This window comes from Mixophyes fleayi, chromosome 10, assembly GCF_038048845.1.
Source record: "Mixophyes fleayi isolate aMixFle1 chromosome 10, aMixFle1.hap1, whole genome shotgun sequence".
NCBI lineage: Eukaryota > Metazoa > Chordata > Amphibia > Anura > Limnodynastidae > Mixophyes > Mixophyes fleayi.
The window spans coordinates 40118022-40145282 of NC_134411.1; the positions used below are offsets into that span (position 1 = coordinate 40118022).

A 27261-nucleotide genomic window follows, 5' to 3' on the forward strand; every position below is an offset into this window, starting at 1 on the left:
TTATTTCTGTAAATAACATTTTATGGAAGAAGGACATGACATCTCTGATTCTCTGGAAGAATCCTACTAACATACCACATTCCTATTACCACATGAGATTCAATTCACAAATGAATATTAGAATTTTGGATTCCAGTTTCAAATAAAAAAAAAACACATACTGAAAATATTAAATTGTCCTGGAGGGAAACGCAAAACGATATTTTATTTTTAAAGGTTTTGTACTGACACTAACAAAACGTGCTGCACCCAATCCCAGAAAAGTCTTTTTAGTCCCAGTTTTGATGACAATGTTCGGATGATGCGGTAGTTGCTGGTCCAAAAAATAATGTTTCTGCAGATTCCAGGCAGGGGACATTCACAGGATTCATAAAATCCGCAGTTAGAGTTACTCAGTTATATAACTAACAGTTACGCGTCTTCTCCCTTTTTTAAAGTGAGCACATCTTGGACATTTAAACAAGTTAAAATACTAGAGCCACAATCTCTGAGAGCGCCTCAGGCTAATTCCTAATTGCGTTCTGCCTTCTGGTCCACGCTGTGTTTGCTTAACGAGCTTCTAGTCCACAGTGGGGTTTTTCTTTTCTTGCCAATTTTTCTCTCTCTCCTGAAGTTCCCCTTGGGTGAAAGAAGCTGGTCCCCAGTTTGTGGTCATCACCGGCTGCTTAGAACCTGAAATGAGTATTTTTTTGGTGATGTATTATTATTATTAGAATTATTATTATTATTTTTTCATATAATCCTATATTTGATAATGGGAATTAATTTAAAATTCTTTCCGAAAAAAAGTTAATTCCACTTTCCCCATTTGAAAACTAAGCCATAAAGCTCAACATTTAAGGTGAGGAATAGTATCCAATTTATTTATCCACCTTGCACCAAATATGAGCTATACAGGTCAAATGTACAGCTCAATCTTACCCAAATTTTCACGACACAACATTATTTTAAATAAAATCCTACATGCCCCAAACTAGTAAACTGTTGGAGTTTCACTTTAGGCCCCCAACATTGATGAGGAACATCCCACTTGCACTATTCGCCAATTAATCTATCCTGTTATTTATAGCTCAGCATTGCAAAATCTTCAGTATATGGTAATATCTAAATGTGAGTTTGAATGCTGTCAAATTTCTAGCATTAACTTAATGTATATAAGTATGTCAGTCAAGTCATCTGCAAAACTCTTCCAAACTCTACTCTACTAGGAAGGGAAACCTTTGTGCTGTGACCTGACCCAGTCTTACCTGGCTGTATTAGTCGGATTAAACCTTCATGTTGAGCCACTTTGTCCTTCCAACTCCTCGTCTTGTTAGTTGCCAATACCAAGTTATTTTTAACTTGCTGAAATGAAAGAGTTATATTAACATGAAATATTGTTTATGGAACAATGAATTAAGTCATTTAGAACTTGTACCTCTGTTATATATCCGATATATGAAAGGTCTATAGATAGTGGTGAGATAAATCGTTGAAACCATTAAAATTATTTGGATTTTGCCATTAAATTAACCTGAAATGTGATTGTCACCTGCCCTAATAATGACTAAAGAGATTGTTATTACAAATAAACATTGTGCCTGTTTACATCTTTAGTGAACATTCCAATATGGAATGTTTTACTGTAACCTCCAGGATAATCAGCTGCATTACTGGGCGGACAGTAATTAAATTAGAGGGTACACTTTCCTATGGACACACAATGGCCATCAGGACAACGTAGATTTTTGAGGACCTCAAAAAAAATACTTATTGATGTTCGTGAGGCTACAAAACATTGTGAAAGACTTTGTCCACAATCGATGCACGGCCTCGCAGATTTCCCTTTTCTGAGTGGTCGTCCGAAAAATATCACTCAAGAGCAGGACGTATTGGGACAGGGAAACGTAGCTGGATGCAGACAAGAAGACAGGAGGAGTGAAGGACCAGCTCGCAGTTCACAATCTCACGGGAAAGGTCATGTTGACACAAAGGGGTGGTTTTTTAAGCAGTGTTTAAAACTTTTGAGGTTTGGAAAAGTACGATTGGACACAAAAGTGCATTCAATAGGTGGCGGCAGATGTGGGATGTGAATATGGTGGGGAGTCGAGGTGCCGGTTATTGGCAGAGCATAGAGGGCGAGAGGGTGTGTGATGTGATATGAGGTCAAAGATGGGATTTATTGAACAGAAAATTAACATAATGAAACATCTTTTGATCTTCATAAAAAGTTAAATCTACTGAGGTTGATGTATATGGAACTCTCTGCCGCCCTACACAAGTCTGAATACTAGAAATGTTTCAAGGGCGCCATCAGCCCAGAAACTGGAGCACATTTTACCTGCAATGAACAAAACTGTGTGTGTGAGTTAAAGTTTGGAGACCATGTGGACCACTAAGTGCACCACAGGTTGGAGGGTTCTCTGAGGCCAAGTCCCCTCTCTCTGAGTGTCAGTCCCCTCTCTCTGAGGCCCAGTCCCCTCTCTCTGAGTGTCAGTCCCCTCTCTCTGAGTGTCAGTCCCCTCTCTCTGAGGCCCAGTCCCCTCTCTCTGAGGCCCAGTCCCCTCTCTCTGAGTGTCAGTCCCCTCTCTCTGAGTGTCAGTCACCTCTCTCTGAGTGTCAGTCCCCTCTCTCTGAGGCCCAGTCCCCTCTCTCTGAGTGTCAGTCACCTCTCTCTGAGTGTCAGTCCCCTCTCTCTGAGGCCCAGTCCCCTCTCTCTGAGTGTCAGTCACCTCTCTCTGAGGCCCAGTCCCCTCTCTCTGAGGCCCAGTCCCCTCTCTCTGAGTGTCAGTCCCCTCTCTCTGAGGCCCAGTCCCCTCTCTCTGAGGCCCAGTCCCCTCTCTCTGAGTGTCAGTCCCCTCTCTCTGAGGCCCAGTCCCCTCTCTCTGAGTGTCAGTCACCTCTCTCTGAGTGTCAGTCACCTCTCTCTGAGGCCCAGTCCCCTTTCTCTGAGGCCCAGTCCCCTCTCTCTGAGTGTCAGTCTCCTCTCTCTGAGGCCCAGTCACCTCTCTCTGAGGCCCAGTCCCCTCTCTCTGAGTGTCAGTCACCTCTCTCTGAGGCCCAGTCCCCTCTCTCTGAGGCCCAGTCCCCTCTCTCTGAGTGTCAGTCCCCTCTCTCTGAGGCCCAGTCACCTCTCTCTGAGGCCCAGTCCCCTCTCTCTGAGTGTCAGTCACCTCATACTGCTCCAAGGCCTCCAGCCGCTCCTTCTCCAGCTGCTCCAGCTGCTGCATTGCCTCCTGCAGGGCTTTCTCCTTAATCTCCTGGATGACCTCCAGCTCCTTCTTCTCGGCCTCTGTCATCTTGATTGCGATCTCCTGCTCCCTGTGCAGCTCCTCCATCATCGCTCTCTTCGATGACTCCTCTTCCAGGAGCCTGGGAATGACACGTGCCCCCAATCCGATGAGTTTCCTCCATCCAACAATCATACAATCATATTGTTCAATTCACCCCCCCCCCCCCCCCACTCTGCGTCCCATTTACAGGTTACGGTGGATTTATACTTTCCCCTTCCATATCTATAAAACCATTTCCCCCTTCACATACAAAGACAAATGTCAACACCCTCATTCCTTCTCCTCCATCCCCCAAGTCATCTCCTGTGACTTCTTCCCTAAGACCTACATACAGACTTTATTACAATGGGGATTGGGTCTGTGTTATCTGATCAACTGATCTTTAATTAGTTTTGTGAATGGCTTTGAATATTTAGGTTAATGTATAAAAATCATTTATTGCACCAAACTGTACTCCATCGGTAATCTCAATCTTCTATTTTCTTCATTCATCATAGCTCTGTATCTCCATCGCATATTTCCTTTCCCTTCCTTTCCTATATCCCATCCACCTGCCTCTTCTCCATGTCTACAGCATATTTATATCTATCTCTTTGCCCATTGCTTACTCCTTTTATGTTGTGTATCCTTTTTATCCTTTATTGTAATCTTTCTGCCCCCCCCTCACTAACCACTGCTTACTTTTTCCTACCCCACTTATCCACTTTTACCCTTACCACTTACTACTTAATCTAACCCACCATCTCTCCATATATCTGCTCATTTCAACATTTCTTTCAAACCTGTTACCCCTTCCTAATTCCTGCTTCACCCCTGGCTAGCATAGACAAGACAACTTACTCTACTTCAGTCGACTGTAGACATCACACGGATGTAAACTCTCACGGTCATGTTAGGGCAATAACACTGATGTATAATGGGACTTAGAGCTTATGTAGGTCCCTCTGCCTTGCTGACAGTGTCTCACCTTGTCTGAAGGAGCCGGGCGTTCTCCTCCTCGAAGCGAGCTTGTTTCTCGTCATCCAGCGCCTCCTGCAGTCGATGATACATTTCTTCAAGTTCGCTGACTCTCTTTAAATACTGCTCTAACTCCGAGGATTTCTGTGCTACCTGCTCTTCCATTTGTAGTCGAATCTACAGGAAAGAAAGAGCGACGATATGACTGACACATGTGTTATTACATGTTATTCCTCCTCCTCCGTGGTTTCAAGGGCTCTATAACTTAAGAGGGTTGTCTTGGCTCATGTCAGACCACTAGACCCCAGACTTCCAGTTTGTGCCATTTCATAGCTATCACCCATTGTTCTGATTTAATCAGAATTAAGAAAATACAGTACAGAGCCAAGCAGCCCTCTTAGGTATCGCAGTGATACTTAATGCAGCACTGCTGCAAGTTACCATGTTCTGGGAGCCCCAGCAAAGGCCCCCCTCCTCCACAAAGCATATTTCCTACTCACCGGCAGCCTAATGCTGCCCGAGAATGGAGAAAGTGCTATTCTAAGACTAATTATCCTCAACAATTACCTGCTGTTCCCGTTCCAGAGCCTCTTTAAATCGATCCTGTAACTCCATGTTGGTCTCAACCCGTTTTATCTCCTCCAAAGCCGCGTTGGTTGTGGCTTCCTGTAGTTGCTGTATATACAACGGAAACACATCTTTTACATATTCAAAGTATAGAAAATATTTAACTCCTTAAAAAGAGTGTAAAATTGAACTACTAACAAACTATTTTTACACAAGTCTGTGATTTCTGGGGGAAGTCTTTCTTCTAAGCACCTCAGGCTTCCTACATATGCCTATAAACGGTCACTGCAGGGAGGCAGAGAAGATAATAGATTCTAATCACAAGCATACTTACCTACCTACATTCTCCCTGCTCCTAAATTCTCCCGGATACCAGATGGAGACTGGCCTAAAGCCCTGCCATGCAATGCCACATATCACAACAGGGGGCGGGGCTGTAATGATGTCACCGTGCCCCCTCCCTCACTTGCCAAACTTGGCAAGTATGCACAGAAGTGTACATGCAATTTCAAACATTTTAACATATGTAACAGCATAGGAACTCAGACACATAGAGCCCCATTCAGAGGTGGACTTGAAGATGACCCAAAAATGCTCCTGCACACTTAAGTTTTTATGTGTGCTATAAATTACTGCACTTAACACCCCCCCCCCCTCCCCCTCTAAATTCAATAACCAACACCAGCACTACACAACCTGGGCTGGTTCCCACTTAATCGGGGGGAGGGGCAACCAGTGTGTGTTCCCCCGGCGAAAGTGTTGGAAGCTGTGTAGAATGTGATTGGCTCGTCAGCTATTAATTATCCTGCTCATTTTAGGACAATGTCGTTCGGTGCTGGGTAAGGAGAATCATCGCTATCATAAACCAGCCAAGTGCAAGATCAGAAGGTAGATAAAGAGACGCCTACAGGGGGATTCAAACAAGGGGCTCCATCATCAGAGGTAATAGAGCTCCGGGATGCTGGACCACCACTGCTAATGGACCAACTGACTAATCCACCGAGCCGGCTCACACTTTCTGAATGTCATAAACCAGTGCGGTGCAGAATCACAAGATTCTAGAAGAGAGTCTGCATAGGGATTTGAGCAAGAGCTTTCAACACCAGGCACCGGACCATCAAACCACCTCCTGTGTTGGCTAAGGGGTATAGTCTTCTTTCTCAGTGTCATCACTATCATAGACAGCCTGGAGGAGCCTGTCCTTTTACATCAGGCTGGTTTGGGATTTTGATGACTTTGAGAAAAATAGTGTGAGCTGGTCTAGTGGCATAATATGTCTCTAACGCAGGGTGCTTAACCTGCGTCCCCTTAGTGGACTGTACTTGCACATAAACAGCCCCAATCTGCTTCTCTAGACACAAAGATCCTGAGTCATTAAAGAAAGCAAAGCAAAAAGAAAGGAGTAACTTTGCACCTTGGCAAAACCATGTTGCATTGTAGGGGGAGGTAAATTTAAAATGTGGAACAGATTTATAGTATAGTATGTCGTAGATCAACTTTATATTTCAGTGTAATAATAAAGCTATCAAGTATTTGTATGCTACATGGAAAATCAGCCAGTATTTAACTTACATGCAAAATAATAAACTAATTTATACCCCTTGTATTGCAACTTATTCCCTTTTTTGCTTTACTTTAATTAATGACTGAGGTCCAAAGAGTCACAAGTGCAGCTACGTGTAAGTCTAAGTTCTTTCTCATATGCAGTGAATCAAAGCGCATTGTTAGGTGACGCACATGAACTTATGTCCAGGTAAAAATAAGACCAACATAGTAGAGGATTTTCTGCATTACGTTCGATTTGCTTAAAGAAAACAATGGACTTTGTGGTCCCAGAACTTGGTCCTGGCAGAAGATACAGAGTTCAGTAACTTTGTTTTGTTAAACTTGAGGCTGTGCAAAACAAATTGACTATAAACTGTAATGAGGATGCAGAGGAACCCCCCAGCCACAGCATCATCCGGCCCCTCTTACCATCTTCATCAGCTCCAATTCCTGCTGCTTTATCTCATTCGATGTCTGGAGGTCTTTCATCTTCTGCTCCAGCTCCTCTTGCTCCGCTTGTTGTTTCTGCCGCAGCGCTTTTCGTTTCTGCCGCGCGTCTCTGTGCGGAGAGTTGAGGCCCATCTGTTGCAGCTTGACCACGGTCTGGATGGCTGAAGAGAAAACATTTTATGGAGGTGATTTACTAGGACCCACTGAAGGCTGCTGACTGACTACAATGTGTCTTCCATAACACCCATCTATCTCAGCAAAAATCTAATAGTGCCTGCACTTGGGAATCAGTAAATGACGCTTACAAAATGGCCGTCTACCCTATAACATCCTACACCATATATCAGGGACGTACGCAAAGGGTTTATCTGCTGATGGTAGGAGATGAATGTATTGGCTGAGCCCGCTCAAACACCTTATATCAGGGACGTACATAGAGGGTGTATCTGCTGATGGTAGGAGGTAGATGTATTGGCTAAGCCCGCTCATACACCATATATCAGGGACGTACGTAGAGGGTGTATCTGCTGATGGTAGGAGGTAGATGTATTGGCTGAGCCCGCTCATACACCATATATCAGGGACGTACGTAGAGGGTGTATCTGCTGATGGTAGGAGGTGGATGTATTAGCTGAACCCGCTCATACACCATATATCAGGGACGTACGCAAAGGGTTTATCTGCTGATGGTAGGAGATGAATGTATTGGCTGAGCCCGCTCAAACACCTTATATCAGGGACGTACATAGAGGGTGTATCTGCTGATGGTAGGAGGTAGATGTATTGGCTAAGCCCGCTCATACACCATATATCAGGGACGTACGTAGAGGGTGTATCTGCTGATGGTAGGAGGTAGATGTATTGGCTGAGCCCGCTCATACACCATATATCAGGGACGTACGTAGAGGGTGTATCTGCTGATGGTAGGAGGTGGATGTATTAGATGAACCCGCTCATACACCATATATCAGGGACGTACGTGAAGGGTTTATCTGCTGATGGTAGGAGGTGTATGTATTGGCTGAACCCGCTCATACAACATATATTAGGGAAGTATGCAGACGGTGTATCTGCTGATGGTAGGAGCTGGATGTATTGGCTGAGCCCGCTCATACACCATATATCAGGGACCTATGCAGAGGGTGTATCTGCTGATGGTAGGAGGTAGATGTATTGGCTAAGCCCGCTCATACACCATATATCAGGGACGTACGTAGAGGGTGTATCTGCTGATGGTAGGAGGTAGATGTATTGGCTGAGCCCGCTCATACACCATATATCAGGGACGTACGTAGAGGGTGTATCTGCTGATGGTAGGAGGTGGATGTATTAGCTGAACCCGCTCATACACCATATATCAGGGACGTACGCAAAGGGTTTATCTGCTGATGGTAGGAGATGAATGTATTGGCTGAGCCCGCTCAAACACCTTATATCAGGGACGTACATAGAGGGTGTATCTGCTGATGGTAGGAGGTAGATGTATTGGCTAAGCCCGCTCATACACCATATATCAGGGACGTACGTAGAGGGTGTATCTGCTGATGGTAGGAGGTAGATGTATTGGCTGAGCCCGCTCATACACCATATATAAGGGATGTACGTGGAGGGTGTATCTGCGGATGGTAGGAGGTAGATGTATTGGCTGAGCTCGCTCATATACCATGCACTGCAGCCACATTCAAAAACAAGATCACTTTTTGCAGGACAAGATAGTTAAAGGTCATTTAAGGTCGGAGAGGGCACATTTACCAGCCGTTCCCTGTTTGAAAGGGGGGGCACAGACCCTCTGTCTCCAGCAAAAGGACTGTTTGCTCTGGAGGTTGCGGTAAATTTTGAGTTGTCAATTGGCAAGCTTTTGTACCATCCCAGCATATATGATGCAGGTAATGGTATTCCTAGGTGCACAAATACCCATATAATAAAAGCATTGAAAACACATAAGTAGGACACAGATAATATAGACAGTCCTGATCTGATCTCCCCTCAATCTCTGAATGAATATTGAAAACAAAAATGATGGTTGCACGAGCAGTTTTGCAGGAGACAAATGTCCACGTTTAAATTTATGATCGGGGCGATCATAAAATGGTAGCCTCGCCCCTATTTTATTTTAATAGCGCAATCTGTGCACCTATGCATACGTGAGCCGGACAAATTGGTGCATTTTTACAAAACTAAAGGCGCTCTACGTGATTTAGTGTGATAACTTTCCAGACCATGGCCTTATCTGTGTGGAGTTTGTATGTTCTCCCCGTGTTTGCGTGGGTTTCCTCCCACACTCCAGAAAAAACATACTGGCAGGTTAATTGGCTGCTATCAAACCCTAGTTGTCAGGCGCCGCTCGGCGGCCGCCCGCCCGTCCACACAGAACGTCTGGTTGCCTAGCAACCAGACGCATCACTTCCCCTTCCGCCCGGCCGGCCAGCTCAGACCCAGAAGCGTCCCCGTTGCTAGGCAACGGACGCTGCTTGAAGAGAGCGCTACGGCGCTACAGGATGACTAGCGCTACGGCGCTACAGCTATGACAGCACTACTAGTGCTGAGGGCATTGGCTAGCAGCACTATTTAAGTCCCTCTGACCTCACCTCCTGTGCCAGAGTTTCAGGTCCTTTCCTGTCCTCCAGCGTTCCAGTGTTCCTGTGTTTATCTGTTTCCTGACCCTTGCTTTCCTCCAGTTTATTGCCGTTTGCCTGTGACCATTGTGACCCGGATTGCCTTGACTACCCCTTTTGGATCTCCCTTTTGTACCTCGCTGTCAGAACGTTATCGACCCGGCTTGATTCACACCCCGCTCGGATTCTCCTTGTGTACCTGCATTGCCCGCACCGTTGCCGAACCTGCCTGTCTGACATTCCTCTCGTGCTTCGCTATCTGACTCGTGGAAGGACCGCGACCTGCGTGTTTCCTGCAGCTAAGCCCATACCTCCTTGCGGGGGTCCCTGGTGAACACCAGGGGCACGTTAGACTCCGCGCCTTCCTCCGAGTAGTGCCAACGATAGCAGGTACGCTATACTAGTCGTGACAGTAAACTCTGGCGATGACTACCGAAGGAACGGGGGAACCCTCAGCCCGGGACCTTCTCATTCATTTGGCTCAGCGAGTAGAACAGCAAGAAGCAGCCCAAGCACACCTCCTACAATGTGTTCAAGGTATCGCTACACGCTTCGATGCCTTACAAGGCTCCCTGCCTGCTGCTCCTGCCATTACCACCGCCCCAGGGGCGTCCTCTAGTGTGGTTACTGTATCCACTGCAACTTCTGGCATGCGTATCCCCACGCCTGAAAAATACGATGGAGATCCCAAGAAATGCAGGGGTTTCTTGAACCAGTGCTCCATCCAGTTTGAGTGCAATGCAGGAGCATTTCCTTCAGAGCGAACGAAGGTGGCGTTTATGATCTCCCTCCTGAGTGGTCAAGCACTAGCCTGGGCTTCGCCTTTGTGGGAAAATGGAGACCCTCTTCTTAATAACACCGGCTCCTTTATTGAAGCTTTCAGGAGAGTCTTCGATGACCCTGGGAGAGTAGCCTCTGCTGCCACCAGCTTGCTGAACCTGCGTCAAGGCAACTTATCGGTTGGGCAATATGCCATCCAGTTCCGGACCTTAGCGTCAGAGCTGAAATGGAACAACGAGGCGCTGGTCGCAACTTTTTGGCAAGGTCTAATCGACCGTATTAAGGACGAACTAATTTCTCGGGATCTTCCCTCTGATCTTGATACTCTAATTGCGCTATGTATCAAAGTAGACCTACGTTATCAGGAACGCACCCAGGAACGTCCTGTCTCTAAGCGGGTGGTTCCTCGTCTGGCTCCTCAATTTCAAAACCCAGTTTTGCCTATGGATGAACCCATGCAAGTAGGACGTTCCCGTTTATCCCCAGAAGAAAGAGAGAGGCGCTTCAGGCAGCGTCTCTGCCTTTACTGCGGCGATTCCGGACATGTTCTCAAGGTCTGTCCTAAGAGACCGGGAAACCCGTCCTCCTAAACGGTAGCAGGGAGGCCGGTTTAGGAGTATCCACAGTTGCTCCCTACTCAAAAAACACCCCTGAGCTTCTTATGGCAGTCACCCTGAGCACCCCTAGAGGTCCCTTCTCCACCACGGCCTTTGTGGATTCCGGCTCCTCCGGGAACTTCATTTCTGCCACTCTCATTGCTGGGCTTCAAATTCCAACTCTCCCCTTGCCTCAATCATTATCATTAACAGCAGTGGATGGGAACCGTGTCAGCAGTGGCTCCATCTCCTTCATCACTTCACCTATTCGGTTAATGGTTGGAGCCCTCCATAGCGAGATGATTCAGTTGTTGGTGTTGCCAAAATCCATCAATCCCATTATCTTGGGGCTTCCATGGCTACGAAGACACTCTCCGCAGATGGATTGGGATCGAGCTCAGGTTACTCGTTGGGGTACAGAATGTCATCATAGATGTCTACCTAGTGTTCTGCCTCCTGGTTCCCAAGTTGTTGCTCAGTCCACGGTTACGGAAGTTAGCCTTCCAGCTGCATACACTGACTTCCAAGATGTTTTCAGTAAAACTGAGGCCGAGTTATTACCTCCCCATCGGCCCTGGGATTGTTCCATCACTTTGCTTCCCGATCAACCTATACCCAAGGGGCGAACGTATCCCCTTTCTCGCCCAGAGACCCTGGCAATGTCCCAATATATCAAGGAGAATCTGGAACGTGGTTTTATTCGCAAGTCTACCTCTCCTGCTGGGGCTGGATTCTTCTTTGTCAAGAAAAAAGATGGGTCTCTGCGCCCATGCATTGACTATAGACCCCTGAATCGTATTACCATCAAGAATCGGTACCCGTTACCTCTTATCTCTGACCTATTTGACAGAATCAGCGGGGCTCAAGTGTTTACTAAATTAGACCTACGAGGGGCCTACAACCTCATTCGTATAAAGAAGGGTGACGAGTGGAAGACCGCCTTCAATACGAGGGATGGTCATTTTGAATACCTGGTAATGCCCTTCGGTCTTTGCAATGCCCCTGCCATCTTCCAGAATTTCGTTAATGACATCTTTCAAGATCTGTTGTACACCTCCGTAGTCGTTTATCTAGACGACATCCTAGTGTTTTCTAAAGACTTGAGTTCTCATCAAGAACAAGTGAGGGAGGTCTTACGAAGACTGCGCAAATATCATCTTTATTGCAAATTGGAAAAATGTGTTTTTGAAGTTCTCCAAGTGTCCTTCCTTGGGTTCATTGTGTCCGGCTCCGGGTTACAGATGGATCCCACCAAGGTGTCATCCATCTTGAATTGGCCTCAACCGCAGGGTCTTAAAAGTATCCAAAGATTCATTGGATTCGCCAATTATTATCGACAGTTCATCCAAGATTTCTCTTCCATCATTGCTCCAATTACAGCATTAACTAGGAGATCTGCCAATCCAAAGATATGGTCTCCAGAAGCTGTTTCTGCCTTTACTACTCTGAAGAAAGCCTTTTCCTCGGCCTCTGTGCTCTCTCAGCCGGATCAACAGCGACCTTTCTTTGTGGAGGTAGACGCCTCTTCAATAGGCATTGGAGCCGTGTTATTCCAAAAGACACCTTCAGGTACCCATTCTCCATGCGGGTTCTTCTCCAGACGATTTCTTCCCAACGAGATTAATTACGGAATCGGAGACAAGGAGCTTCTCGCTATTAAAGCAGCTTTGGAGGAATGGCGGCACCTATTAGAGGGAGCCCTATATCCGGTTACCATCTTAACAGACCACCGAAATTTGACATTCATTCGGGAAGCTCGCTGTCTGAATCCTCGGCAGGCCCGCTGGGCATCATTCTTTGCTCGCTTCAACATGATTCTTACCTTCTGTCCAGGTGCTAAGAATGGGCGGGCAGACGCTCTATCTCGTTCTTTTGATGATACAGACCGCCTGAATCCATCGATTCCTCATTGCATTATTGACCCTTCGAACATCATTGCTATTACCAATACTGTGAAGGATGCTCCGCCCACAGGACGATCATTTGTGGAACCACAATTACGACTCAAGGTATTGCGTTGGGCCCATTCATCCTGTATTGCGGGTCACGCCGGCATAAAGAAGACCACATTCCTTCTCTGCCGTCGTTTCTGGTGGCCTACCATACGCGCTGATATACGGGACTTTATTGCAGCATGTACCATTTGTGCCCAACACAAAACTTCCAGGAAGGTTCCTGCTGGGTTGCTCCAGCCCCTACCCACGCCTGATGCTCCCTGGGAGAGTATAGCCATGGATTTTATTACTGACCTTCCCTGCAGTTCTGGATTCAATACCATCTGGGTTGTCATTGACCGATTTTCTAAAATGGTGCATTTTATTCCTCTTTCAGGTCTACCTTCAGCCAGTCACTTAGCCGACACATTTATCAAGGAGATCTTCAGACTTCATGGTTGCCCTAAGGAAATTATCTCTGACAGGGGAGTGCAATTCATCTCCCGGTTCTGGAGGGCTTTCTGTAAAAAGCTGGGTACGGAGTTAAAATTCTCATCGGCATATCACCCCCAGACCAATGGTCAGACCGAGCGGATCAACCAGGATTTAGAGACATTTCTCCGTTGCTTTACCGCTGATAATCAAAGCAGATGGTCACAATTCCTTCCCTGGGCAGAATTCTCACACAATCACCATGTCCATGAATCTACCAGGTTTTCTCCATTCTTTATTGTGACCGGGATGCATCTTATTATCCCAGAGCCATTTCCCAATTCTTCCTCCTCTGTTCCAGCGGTGGACTCACTTTATCGAGAATTCTCTATCATTTGGGCCACAACCAAAGCAGCTCTGCAAAAGGCATCACAGCACCATAAGATCTTTGCAGATCGCCACCGAAGAGCTACTCCCCTATTAAAGGTAGGGGATCAAGTATGGCTTTCCACTAAAGATTTAAAACTCAAAGTACCATCTATGAAAATGGCTCCACGTTTTATTGGTCCTTACATCATCTCACAAGTTATTAATCCAGTGTGTGTTAAACTAAAGCTACCGGCTTCTTTACGATGTCATAATACTTTTCATGTGTCCCTACTCCGGCCATTGGTGCTTAACAGGTTCTTTGTACCTCCATCTCGACCTCCTCCTGTTCAAACCTCCTCTGGAACAGAGTTTGAGATCAGCCGGATTCTGGATGTCCGCATTCGCTACGGCAACAACAGTTCCTTGTGCACTGGAAGGGATTTGGCCCGGAAGAAAGATCTTGGGTGGATAAACCGGACCTTCACGCTCCTCAGTTACTCAAGAGATTCCTCCAAACAAGGGGAGAAGGAGGAGGGCATACTGTCAGGCGCCGCTCGGCGGCCGCCCGCCCTTCCACACAGAACGTCTGGTTGCCTAGCAACCAGACGCATCACTTCCCCTTCCGCCCGGCCGGCCAGCTCAGACCCAGAAGCGTCCCCGTTGCTAGGCAACGGGACGCTGCTTGAAGAGAGCGCTACGGCGCTACAGGATGACTAGCGTTACGGCGCTACAGCTATGACAGCACTACTAGTGCTGAGGGCATTGGCTAGCAGCACTATTTAAGTCCCTCTGACCTCACCTCCTGTGCCAGAGTTTCAGGTCCTTTCCTGTCCTCCAGCGTTCCAGTGTTCCTGTGTTTATCTGTTTCCTGACCCTTGCTTTCCTCCAGTTTATTGCCGTTTGCCTGTGACCATTGTGACCCGGATTGCCTTGACTACCCCTTTTGGATCTCCCTTTTGTACCTCGCTGTCAGAACGTTATCGACCCAGCTTGATTCACACCCCGCTCGGATTCTCCTTGTGTACCTGCATTGCCCGCACCGTTGCCGAACCTGCCTGTCTGACATTCCTCTCGTGCTTCGCTATCTGACTCGTGGAAGGACCGCGACCTGCGTGTTTCCTGCAGCTAAGCCCATACCTCCTTGCGGGGGTCCCTGGTGAACACCAGGGGCACGTTAGACTCCGCGCCTTCCTCCGAGTAGTGCCAACGATAGCAGGTACGCTATACTAGTCGTGACACTAGTCTCTCTGTGTGTATGGTGTATGTTAGGGAATTTAGACTGTAAGCTCCAATGGGGCAGGGACTGATGTGAGGGAGTTCTCTGTACAGAGCTGCGGAATTAGTGGCGCTATATAAATAGCTGATGATGATGATGAAGTCTGTGACTTACCTTGAATCCACTCCTGCTTCTTTTTCTTATCTGATGCGCTGATTTCATAACTCTTATCCACACATTTTACAAGGAAAAGACACTTTTTCCCATCTCTGTCCGGTAATGGCTGGAAAAAAAAACAAAGTCATTATATCAGTTATAGGAGAAGTATATCCTAAATAAAAACTGCATTTAATATTCTTTGGAGACTATAGATTGTTTTTATTATAAATCCTCTTTTTAAAAGATTATTAACAACAAATAAGGTGTTTCTGATGATATTTCAGATTTTACATATTTTATTTTACAGATCTGACCCATAAACCAGGATTATCTACAGACATGTGATTTATTTGGAATGTCTGTAATCTCTAGGATGCAGTATTGTTACAATGTTTCTCGCTGTCTCTCTGTATTGTAGTGTTGCAGAATATTTTGTAGCTTTATAAATAATCTGTGGTTTAACTAAAGCACAAATGTGGGGGCCACAATGGGGGTCGCAAGGTCCCTAAATCCTGTGCCATAGTACAGTACAGTAATTCCATGAGAAGTATGAGCGGTCCCTCTGTGTAATTGTACACTGGGATTTATACTTAGAGTAGAAAGTTAATCCAGCACCATTGTTCCGCATCTCTCATCACTTTTATTGGGAGGTTTAATAATGACCATACATTATTGATCACATGATGATTGGCGATAATGAGCAGCTGACTGAGACGTAAGGTCACACAGTTCATACTGAAGGGTAAAGCTTGAAGTATCCTTTCAATATATTAATATAACGCTGACTTGGAAGCCTGGGGGGGTTATAATTCATTGGCCCAGTAAAAAAGGATCCCTTAATGTAAAAACAAATATCCGAGCTCAGTTATTATTATTATGAGATTTTACCTCCACAAGGCAGTTTCCATCCAGAGAAATATCTCCCTTTTTGTCCTTCAAGTCTTCACTGACATAATATGTTATTACGTTGGGTTTCAGGACAAACCAGCGTTCTGTCCAGTTCTTCCGCTTGTGTCCTTTCTTCCACAAATACCCCTGGGGGAAGACAGGGAGCGTCAGTCAGTTCTGATTCAGCAGCCTGGGCAACCAAAGCAGATATTAAAATAAAATATATAGGAGCTCACTTAGGGGGGAATTCAATTGGCCACGATATATTTCTCAGAACTTAGCGGCTGCACATTTTTTCCTATACTACGGTAGAAATCTCTGGTCATCTTTCCTCGCAACTCTATGGGGCATGAGGAAAAATGAGCAGAACTTTCTGTCAAAATCTCCGTTGTGAAGTGTCTCCGGAATGGTTGCGAGATACTTCGTGGCTAATTTAATCCCCCCTTAGAGTTGGATATATGTTTGTTTTTTTGTGTAAGATACGCCTTTTAGTACTGTGCATGCGTATCAGAAATGCGTGTGCAATCATTCTTGACTATCTCCGCACGCCTGAGAGAGACTAGCAACCGTGGATCGAGTACAGTGTTCACGTAATTGTGGCACAATTAGACGTGGACGTATCCACAGATAAGTAACAGTTGTCATAAAATAAAATGCATAGAAATTATTAATCATATATTCTCAAATCAAGTAACATTTTGTAATCAAGTTGTAGTTTGCTCAGTTCACCAAAAGAGGTCGCTAGAGTCAAATAAAATATACAGTTTTGTGGTGTATTTATTATTGAATACTGAAATTGTGTCATTCCCAGCAGGAACTCTTTGCATTAAACTACACTGGGATTCATAAAAAATAAAAAAATGAATGGTCAAAAATCCTGTGTACTTTATAAAAACTACACTAATAGTTGTATTAATTGTCCCCCGAAAGCACCTTGCCCTTGTTCCGACCCGGTGATCAACATGAGACAGTTTTTTATTGCAAATTGTACTTTACGGTGGAGGTGCAAAGAATGAAACTTTCCTGCGTTCTGTAAAGCGCTATTATTGCGATATCATTCTATTTCCAAAACTACTTTTCTAGACTCCTTTATAAGTGTTATATATACACAAGTTACTGGCACCATTACTATTCATTACGGCATTAGATGGGCCACATGATCTTATGGGTTATATTTACTAAAAAGGAACAAAGTATAGAATGCCCTTTAATACACAGTATAAATACTGGCTAAGCCTTTCTCTTCACTAGATCGGTCAAGGCTAAATGCTGCTATCGGTGACTGATTTTGCATTATTTTAATTTAAAAACTCTTATATTGATGATTCCATTTATGACAATTAAAATTTAAAAAAATATCGAATTAAACTATAATGTAATAATCATCATCATCATTTATAATGGAATGTATACATTTACACTGGTATAAATTGTGCTGTTTCTTGCGTTTTTTGTATTTTTAGAATCTGGTGCTAAAATCCTGACATGTTTTAGGAAGAAATTTAGATCTTACGCTGAAATTAGGGTTAGATATTGGGCTAAAGTTACAGACAAGGTTAGGACCAAGGTTAAAGCTTAGGGTAAAGTTAGGGGTTCAGGATATGACTAAGGATTAGGAAAAGCAATAGAATTTTAGCTGTTAAAAAAAATTTTTAAATGTTGTCCCCTTTAGGCCGACTTCCCCTCCCCTCAACTCCCCTCCCCCCTCCGATACCAGATACCTGCTGTTTTTAAGCCTGGGGAGAATCCAGGTTTCACTAATGAAGGATGGATGGGGCAAGAGAATAACAGAGGTGATATTAGCACCTCACCAGCCCCCAACAGCCATGCAGGAGGCAGTGATGAAAGACGGTTTTGTCAATAATTCCTTTATTTTTCCATTTTTTTATCTCATTGTACCTATTTATTAAAGGGAAATTTCTCCTCTTTCAAATGTGGGGTCTCCTATTCTCATAGCAGCTGCAGGATGAGTTAAATGCTTATTTGTAGTAATCTGAGCCCATTATTAAGGGGATCCGATGCCCTTTGTAAATTTCCCCTTCGGACATTAGATATATTGTCCCCATACTTTATGTTTTCTGTGTCTCTAAAGGTTCTCATTTTCACCAATTGATCCCATCAGTACTGACTTAAAAAACTAAAAGAAAAAGTTTTTATGTGAAAGGAAAATCTATGACCCATTCACAGACCTGCTTCATCCAATTCTCCAAATGTCCCATAGAGTGTAAGGTTGTGAGCAAGGCCCTCTTACCTCTCTGTCTGTATGTATTAGCCATTATTGTTTTATTACTGTTTGTTCCCAATTGGTAAGCGCAACGGAATCTGTTGGCGCTATATAAATAAATGTTGATGATGGTGATGATGATTTTCTATCCCTGAACACGAGAGACGACGTTGTAGTCCGTTACCTGTTTCAAGATGTCCAATACAAGCTCGTTAAAGACCTCATTAATCGCCATGGATACCGTGGTGAAATCGGTGCCTTTGCTGAACTGCCCGCTCCCAATCAGCTCAATCAGTTCCCAGACGGACAATCCGCTCGGCTTGTCGTGAAGGCCGGTTTTATAGTCCTCGAACAAGGCCTGTTGCCAGCCACTGCCCATGGCTTCAGTGAGCTTCTTCAGCAGATACTCCATCTACAAAGTAACACGTTGTTACTAATACTGTTCAGACACTGAGGTTTATTAATATATAAATGTTACAAGGGTTACATATTGGTTTGTTAAAGTGTAAAAATGAAAACGACACCCAGGCTGGATTTTACTTTGAGTTTTGTGTGCAGGGGGTTACATTTTAGGAGAGAAGAGCTAAGGGGTACTGATGTTACTTCTGCAGTACAGAGAGGATCAGATCGAGGGAATTTACCATATAAAATATAATTACACACAAACGTCTGTTGTTTTTCCCCTTCAAACATCATGGGAGAATTTTCTTTCCAGACGCAGTCCAACTGGTAATGTCAAGTAATGCAAATAGACAGCCGCGACTTCATATAATATAACTGCCACACTAATGGATTAAGTACTATTAGTGGGAGGGGTCAATACGCAATCAGCCAATCAGAATATTTTAAGCGGGGGGTAAATGTATGTTAAACTTTATATGAGCCCCGCAGTGTCGGAAGAGGCAGAGGCGCCAGCGCTGCTGGATGCCTGAACCTAGCAGGATCAGTGTGCGGGCTGTGCTGTGGTACGTGAGAGGAAGTCTAACTTGCAGGAGGGTTCAGAAAGGTCGGAGCTTCAGCATAATGTGTGTATTTCATTGGCTGTTGGTGGTACTAGGGGCAGGACAGGTTAATATGTCCATGATAACAGATCTCCACTCCCTAAAACATTTCTATTTTGCTTTAGCAGATTCAGATCTTATTTGTCAGCATAAAATTATCTACAGTCACTCTGTTAAATGATTACTAAGCAGGGGGGAGTTTGGAACCATGAACCCACTACATATGTGAAGAGAATGTCCTGTAATTGTGAAACAAAGTTACATCCTGACAGAAGAGACCGCAGCGAGTAACCAGAAGAGAGTGACGAAATTCTATGGCAAAAACTGCATTTACCAGCATATTGTCATCAGTGCTGGATTAAGGGAATGGAGGCCCCTGGGCTAAGGGGGCTTCCATTCCCCCGTGAGGGCCCCACCCCCTGTGATCCGAGCTGAACGCCCGCCCCCCCCCCCCCCCCCCCGACACTTACCTACTTCCCAGGCGCGCTGTACGCTCTTTACTGAGGAGATCTCGTGAGGTGAGACTCACGAGATCTCCTCAGTAAGGAGACTACAGCGCGTCAGAGAAGGACCGCAGTGAAAGTGCTCAGCAGCACTGATCGCGCCGGGGGGCGCCCCCACCCCCGACCGATCAATACTGCTGCTGAGCACTTTCAAGGGCCCCCTGGATGCCATAGGCCCCTGGGCTGTAGCCCAGTTAGCCCTATGGTTAATCCAGCCCTGATTGTCATTGAGGAATGGGGCTTGCTGCCGGCAGCTGCACGCTGTGCAGGTCCTTTCAGCAGTGACAGTATGCTGCCCGGCTGCTCTGATTGTGTTTTAAACACAATCAGAGCAGCGGGACAGCACACTTTCACTGCTGAACGGACCTGAACATACTGTGCAGCCGCCGGCAGCCTTAGAACACAGAAAGGGGGCAGGGCCTAAATCGCCCCCCCTAAAATCGCCCGGGGTAGGACAAATGTCTGGGTCCACCCGTGGGTAGAGGTGAAGGTTCCGCTTGTGTTTTACAAAGAGGATTGGGGCCAATAATGTGATTTGTGCTTTCTGTCCAATCATGTCTTATATCAGGACTGGTTACAGGGAATTATATTGTGTTTCCCCCAACCCCTAAAATGTTTAAATTGAACAGCGTTCAGTGTATTTCTGTAACAGTAACTGGTCTGAAAACTAGTCTGACCACTGTTGTGGGTTACACTTGTAGGCGGAAGGCTGCAGCCAGGGCAATGCCCTGCAGAGATGTAGATACCTAATGCAAAATATCTGTTTTAAAGTACAAAATAGACTACACTGTAGTCACTGCGTGGGATGTGGGAACACTTTCTGATATAGGACACTTGTTATCTGGATTCCCCTATTGATATTGCAGATACTAGTATAATATCTCACAATCAGTAATGACGGCCAGAGCTAGCAAGTTGTTTTCCAATAAACTCCACAATAGGGACCAATGTCAGTTTGTAGCAGCGAAGCTGAATAATAAAGGTTCTGCATTAACAGATGGAGGAACAACCCATTTCTGCCTCAATAAAAATCCATATTAAGTGTGAAATCAGAGGACTATTATATTAAAAAAGTTCAGAGATGCTCACTGACCCCCATGAACTGGTTTTGGCTTTGGATTTGGATTAGCTTTGGGTTTTGGTTTTGGCAAAACCGCCCTCGTGTGTTTTGGTTTTCATGTTGGTTTTGGATTTTTAAGAAAAAATCCTAAAATATGCTAAAATCACCTTATTTTGCTATCTTCCTACATTATTATTAACCTCAATAACACTAATTTCAAGTCATTTGCAGTCAATTTTGACCACCTCACAGGTCACAATATTATTTTCATACACTTTCGGACAAATACTGCAGCGACCTGGCTGGATGGTAAGCAACAGAGCAATGACACAAACACACAGCAGTTCCTAGCACATCTAGGACACATTGCCACACAGCAGTGGCAGAAAAGAAAGATGGGGGTCCGCTCCAAAACTCGGGAGATCCAACGACGTCACAATGACGTTTTGCCTCGTTTTCAAATCTGAGGGCACGTGACAGTACCGAGCCGACTCGGATCTGCTAAGTTCGGTTATGTTCGGTTCTCGGGGAACCGAGTCTGAGCATCTCAAATTAATAATAAGCAATCTTGTAAACTCCAGGTGAGGTTCTGCGATCCAGGTGAGGTGCTGAGACCCAAGTGAGGTGCTGAGACCCAGGTGAGATGCTGAGATCCAGGACAGGTGCTGAGATCCAGGACAGGTGCTGAGATCCAGGTGAGGTGCTGAGATCCAGGTGAGGTTCTGAGATCCAAGTGAGGTGCTGAAACCCAGGTGAGGTGCTGAAACCCAGGTGAGGTGCTGAGATCCAACTGAGGTGCTGAGATCCAGGCAAGTAAAATCCGAGCGAGTTTCAGATTAGCGCCACGAATAAGTGGCAACCAGGGAGCAGCAGCAGGAATATAATTTACTGGTTACAATGCTCTGATTAATGTTAAATGACCTGGTTGTATTGTCCTTTACCTGTTACACTAAAGCAGCCCTGATAAAATACAATATTAGACGTGGCTGTAAGAATGGTTTCCTGTGTCAGGTCTGATACCTGGAATTTCCCAGTAACGCATATTTTGCATTTAGCTGCTGGGTGTACAATTCACAATGACATCATAACTAATCATCCTCTGCAGCAGGAGAATAATAAGTGACAGAGGTGTACCTGTAGGGGGCAGTAGAGTATACATGTGCGCCAGCAAGCACTCCTTACATTTACTGCACCTCCTATATGTTTATTGTTCAGCAGGGAGGGGGGGTGAAGAGGCTCTTAAAACCCCGCTGAGGCTTAGAAACGTGTTTGGTTGGCTCTGCCCAAACCTGTTTCACCAGTGGAGAAGTAACAATGGTCAGTAAAGTTAATAGTAATGCTCTATTATTGTGGGGTAAGAGTTATCCTCTAAATCGACAAACTAAAAAAATTAATGAATCTCTAAGTGTGAATTTTTATCGTCTACGGATTCCCCCTTTAAATGTTGGCGTAAACTGGAGTGTTAGTAGTTGACAAGAAAGTGGAGCAGCCCGTGGCATATGAGGGTGGTAGGTGGTGGTTTTGGGTACAAGCAGGGCCTGATTAGCATTGGTTCTTCACCAGGTTGCCCTGACCACACGATAGTGGAAACATGACAAACTCCCAACTGTCCCGATTTTGGCATCTACTTATTCATCCACAAGTAAAAATTATGGGAGAGCGAATTCCTAAGTGCAACATTTAAACATAGAAAATACTGTCTGTTTTGCATGTAGCACACAAATACATGATAGCTTATTTGTACACTGAAATTTAAAGTCGATATTTGTGTGCTACATGAAAAACAGACAGTATTTAACTTATGTGCAAAATAGAAAACTAATTTGCACCCCTTGCATTGTAACATGGTTTTGTCCAGGAGACTACTTACTCAATTTATTTTACTTAACTTTCCTTAATGAATCAGGCCCACAGTTATTACATCCCCTCTTCACAGAAATGGATTGAGTCCAACGGCTGATATACAGTACATCAGGCATATAATCTGGGGGAACCACGGGAAGAACACGGCGTTTACACAGAATACCAGCAGGTCTCTGAACATGGACGTTGTAGCAGCTACCAAATTAGAAATGGAGGCTGCACATGCTGCATTATATAGAATTTTATAACGATTTTAGAAACTAACGACATGGTGGTGTTGGGGTGTTTCCGGTCATTACTGAATGTCACTTTATGAGGTGAAAACTTTGAACATGGTGTTGTCCAAGCTTGAAACTCCAATATTTCAGATGCGTCCTACTGAGATTTATATACAAGGTAAATGGGAACACATAAAGATTACGGACCACTGTAAAGCTGATCGTTGCAGTTCCTCCTATTGTTCAAAAACATACTGGCTGGTTAATTGGTCTTCTGACTAATGTAAGTGTGTGGGGGAGTGTTTATAGATTGTAAGCTCCACTGGGGCAGGGGCTGACGTCCCTAAATTAAGTTCTCAGATTGTTCAACGCTGCAGAATATGTTGGTGCTAAATAAATAAAGGATAATAATAATTGCAAGATTCCCATTTCTGCAGGATATTTGTCACCGTGACCCACAGAGAAGCAGTGAGTGTAGGTGACACATGGGAGCCTAAACCCAATGAGGAAGGACATCTTCCCCGTAGACCATGACTTCCGATGGTGTGAATATAGATCTCGGGGACAAGAGATATAAGTAGAATTTTATTCACTGGGGAAAGTGACCTCAACAACTGTGTTTTGCATAATTGTGGCTGACGCAGGGATTGTAAATAATAACCATAGTTTGATGAACGCTCTGGCAGCAATCTCAGTGGCTATTCACTGGCTCTCTGTCACGTTTTCTCTCCTTTAAGACCTGGCCACTCCCACAATGACATCATGCTGCTGCCTTTAATGATGTCACAAAGATCTACAGCTATTAGGCCACACCCCCAAACTATGAGAAGCTTATCCCACCTCAATAATAGTGACATGAGAGGAGGTAAAGTGACTGTGGGTGAATAATGGCACCTCTACTGAATAGTGAGCTCTCCTTTACTAGCACCATCATAGAAACATGGAGATAACGTGGATTCCCCTGTTTACACCCCATAAATGTAGGACACAATGACAGCACCTACACTTACGTATATTAACCACAGGACCCCAACGATCCTGTTACAATAGTACTGATATGTGTTGTGGATGCTGCTGACAGCACTTACAGTCCTTACTCTGGGTGAAGCATTTAAACATAAACCTGTAAGAAAGTGCATTTTATCTGCCTGTATAACAGCTAAAAGTTCTAATCTTTTTGCCCAAAATGAGATCCAATTCACCCAGTTACATCCCCATGTTGTAAGAGGACTAAATAAATGGGGGAATCCCATCACTGACAGAAGTCCCCGGCACATCTAAGTGTAAGGTGTTTCCCATACATATTGTTTTGTGTAGTTTTTCTGTGCAAAATGTTTTCCTTGTAAATGATCCTTATAATACATAAGTAGACAGACCACAATCAGTCAAAGTGACAACACAAAAGTTATTGTATTCTAAATCGTCACCTTCAGTAATAACACATTGCACCAGTAGAACTTGACAACAGATTCAACAACAATGAGTTTATACTTTGTTACAAAAATGTTGCTGGAAGACAGTTAACCCTTACTGCCCCGGAGAAGCCGATTACTTTGAAGGTTGAGTTTCAATATTACAACAACAGAAATTATTACAATTGACTTGAAAATAATCTCATCAGATGAAGGATATGATTTAGTGGCCAACTGATAAATCTATTCTATAGTATTAGCACAGTATGCTATGTTAAAATAAATATCATTAAACTGCATATTTATTTCATTGTCATAAATATGTGCTGTAAAGACATTATAACATCTGTAAAATACACGTTGTAATAAGTATGAAAAATAACAACTCAAAGTATCCTGGTGGAAGTGCTGAACCTCGTCCTCGGGGCGTAGCCACTGAAATGTGGCCGTGGCCCTACCATGATGTTAGATTGCCTTGGATACGGCCGGAGGGTACAAAACAGAAGGACAAACGCACCCTGGATCAAGGCAGGGCAGTCCCCTCAAACTGGGACAATTTGGGGACGGTTATAACAGCTTACACAGTTTCTTACATGATGCGCTTGGGATCTGATAAATATAGGACATAAGATCGAGCACAACGCCCTGTACCATCCGCAGAGGCGTCAGTTTTCCAGGCACTCACCTCTTCGGGGACGATGGTCAGCGGGTACTTGTCATCGGACAGGAAGTTAAATATGGTCCACACTTTGAAGGCGCTGTCCTCACTTATGCACAGAGGACTTCTAACAAGATGTTTCCTAGCACACAGCGTCCAGCACATTTTATAAAACTCCACTTTGTCAAAGTCTCCTTGTACCTACAAAATGAAAGACAAATTGTTAAGTTATATTAATCTACTTAAATCAAAGGGATTTCCACACCTGCTTAACTCTACATCAAATGTTTCCACTCCTGCTTAACTCTATATCAAATATATACACTCCTGCTTAACTCTACACTCCTGCTTAGCTCTACATCAGTCATTTCCAAGCCTGCCTAACTCTACATCAAATATATACACTCCTGCTTAACTCTACACTCCTGCTTAACTCTACACTCCTGCTTAACTCTACATCAGTTATTTCTACTCCTGCTTAACTCTACACCAAATATCACATCCCCTGACCATCAGTGGTACATTCACTTATACTTAAACCCTTTTCAATATGAACTCATAAATGTACAGCAGCATCACTGACGCATCCAATTAAACTACATCATTTTAAACATAAACACTTGGTCAGTACAATTCATATATCATCGTCCAGATGTTATATTGCAATTTCTCATTCTGCATTTAACAACTAGATAGCACAGGAGAGTCCTCATGTCTCATGTTAGCTCTCACTAACAGGTGGCGCTATGGGTTCTCCCAGTTTCTCACAATCTGTAATTTCTTTATAGATAACTGGTAATAATAGTAATAAATCAATTGTAGCTAGAACACATATAGGGTTTCTACAGCATGAAGTATACACATATGTATAATAGATTCACATCAGAACCCATACAACTTTTATTTGATCATAAATTAAAATAAAAACTATTAACAATATAATACATTTCCATATTTTATATTTCATTCTATTTTCATAAATTATTTTACTTTAAGTAACTAAATCAAGATCTCCTCAGTGTGTATTATACATACAATGCATTTTGATAGTATATATGATGAGACGCATGTGTCATTTTGTAATCATAGACTATGACATGTCGGTCATCACATTCATCCAGCCCTGAAGAGAGTGTACGGCTGAATACAAACCTACCCCCACAAGAAATGCTAAGCGAGCGGACATTATGTCCGAGCATGAATCAGACCCAATGCGTACAACAATCACCATCATCATTTATTTATATAGCACCACTAATTCCGCAGCGCTGTACAGAGAACTCACTCACATCAGTGCCTGCTTCATAGGAGCTTACAGTCTAAATTGCCTAACATACACACACAGAAAGACAGACAAGTGAGGGTCAATTTGATAGCAGACAATTACCTACTAGTATGTTTTCTTTTGAGTGTGGGAAGAAACTGGAGCACCCGGAGGAAACCCACACAAACACGGGGAGAACATACAAACTCCACACAGATAAGGCCATGGCTGGGAATCGAACTCATGACCCCAGTGCTGTGAGGTAGAAGTGCTAACCACTGAGCCACTGTGCTGCCCATAGACAAATCAATTACTGGACCCCAAGGCTGGGAGCCAGTGCTGGAGAGCAAGTTGCAGCCTTTAGGAAAAGATGTATATATACATCTATACTGACTAAGCTCCATTTCCTAGACATAAATCTACCACCCCCCCCCCCCTTCCCCACTTAGTAATAATGAGGAAGTCAAACGTTTGCATTTTATCACAGAACAATTAATTTGTTCCTTCCCAAAGTTCCTCTTTTGTAGAATATCCCATGTGCCTGTTTGTCCTCAAAACTCGAGAGGTTGGTCCGGTGAATCGTTACATTAACCCTTCCCGCTGCTGTCAGTGTCACTCAGCTGCGCCCAGCTAGAAATGTTTTCTAAATTGCAACGATAAGTGATGATAAAACAAATCTGCTTTATAGCTGGTGATATCGACCTATTGATATATTCCGACCATTCCCTCTTACATTGCACTTTTGCTGCAGATTATTAGACAATATCCTGCCCCTCACGTTGTATCCCCACATTAATTAACCGTATCACTGCTGTGCGACTGTCACGTATCATTAGTTCCAAGGAATGTTCTCTTTAAACCCATGTTTGCCCACGTTCATTGCATCCGCCCCTTGTTTCTTCTTCAGACGATTATGTTAGAAATTCGCCAGATCCCAGATTGTTCCCGACATTCCCACCTGTACAAGTACCACACACAACTTGTAACTACAAAACCTTCTTTCATGTGCTTGTCATGAACATCCTGGCGTTAATGTATTACAAGTAGTAAGTGCAGAGAGCGCGTGTCCTGGATCCAGCACCCGTCGAGTGACGTTTACAGAATATATTCATTCCAGATCTATTTTATGTGTCACCGGATGAGCAGAAAGATACCGCAACTGTCCCTACATTATAATAACAGCGCAACAATCATGGGCCCCATATGAAAATGAAAAGGACAGGGCTGTATGTGACAGAGGCAGTGACATGATGTGAGGAGGGGAATGGAGGCAGCAGG

The 27261-nt window shown here is 44.3% G+C and overlaps 1 protein-coding gene across 1 annotated transcript in view; it reads right to left on the reverse strand.

The window, feature by feature from the left end:
- SWAP70 (switching B cell complex subunit SWAP70) overlaps positions 1-27261 on the reverse strand; it is a 52135-nt gene continuing 24874 nt past the window's right edge. The window contains exons 3-12 of the mRNA XM_075188507.1: positions 24747-24920; positions 18189-18416; positions 15781-15927; positions 14908-15016; positions 6771-6952; positions 4797-4904; positions 4240-4406; positions 3153-3351; positions 1248-1344; positions 1-672 (exon numbers count right to left, since the gene is read on the reverse strand). Coding sequence (XP_075044608.1) covers positions 560-672; positions 1248-1344; positions 3153-3351; positions 4240-4406; positions 4797-4904; positions 6771-6952; positions 14908-15016; positions 15781-15927; positions 18189-18416; positions 24747-24920 — 1524 coding nt within the window. The 3' untranslated portion in view covers positions 1-559. The remainder of the gene's footprint in view (positions 673-1247; positions 1345-3152; positions 3352-4239; positions 4407-4796; positions 4905-6770; positions 6953-14907; positions 15017-15780; positions 15928-18188; positions 18417-24746; positions 24921-27261) is intronic.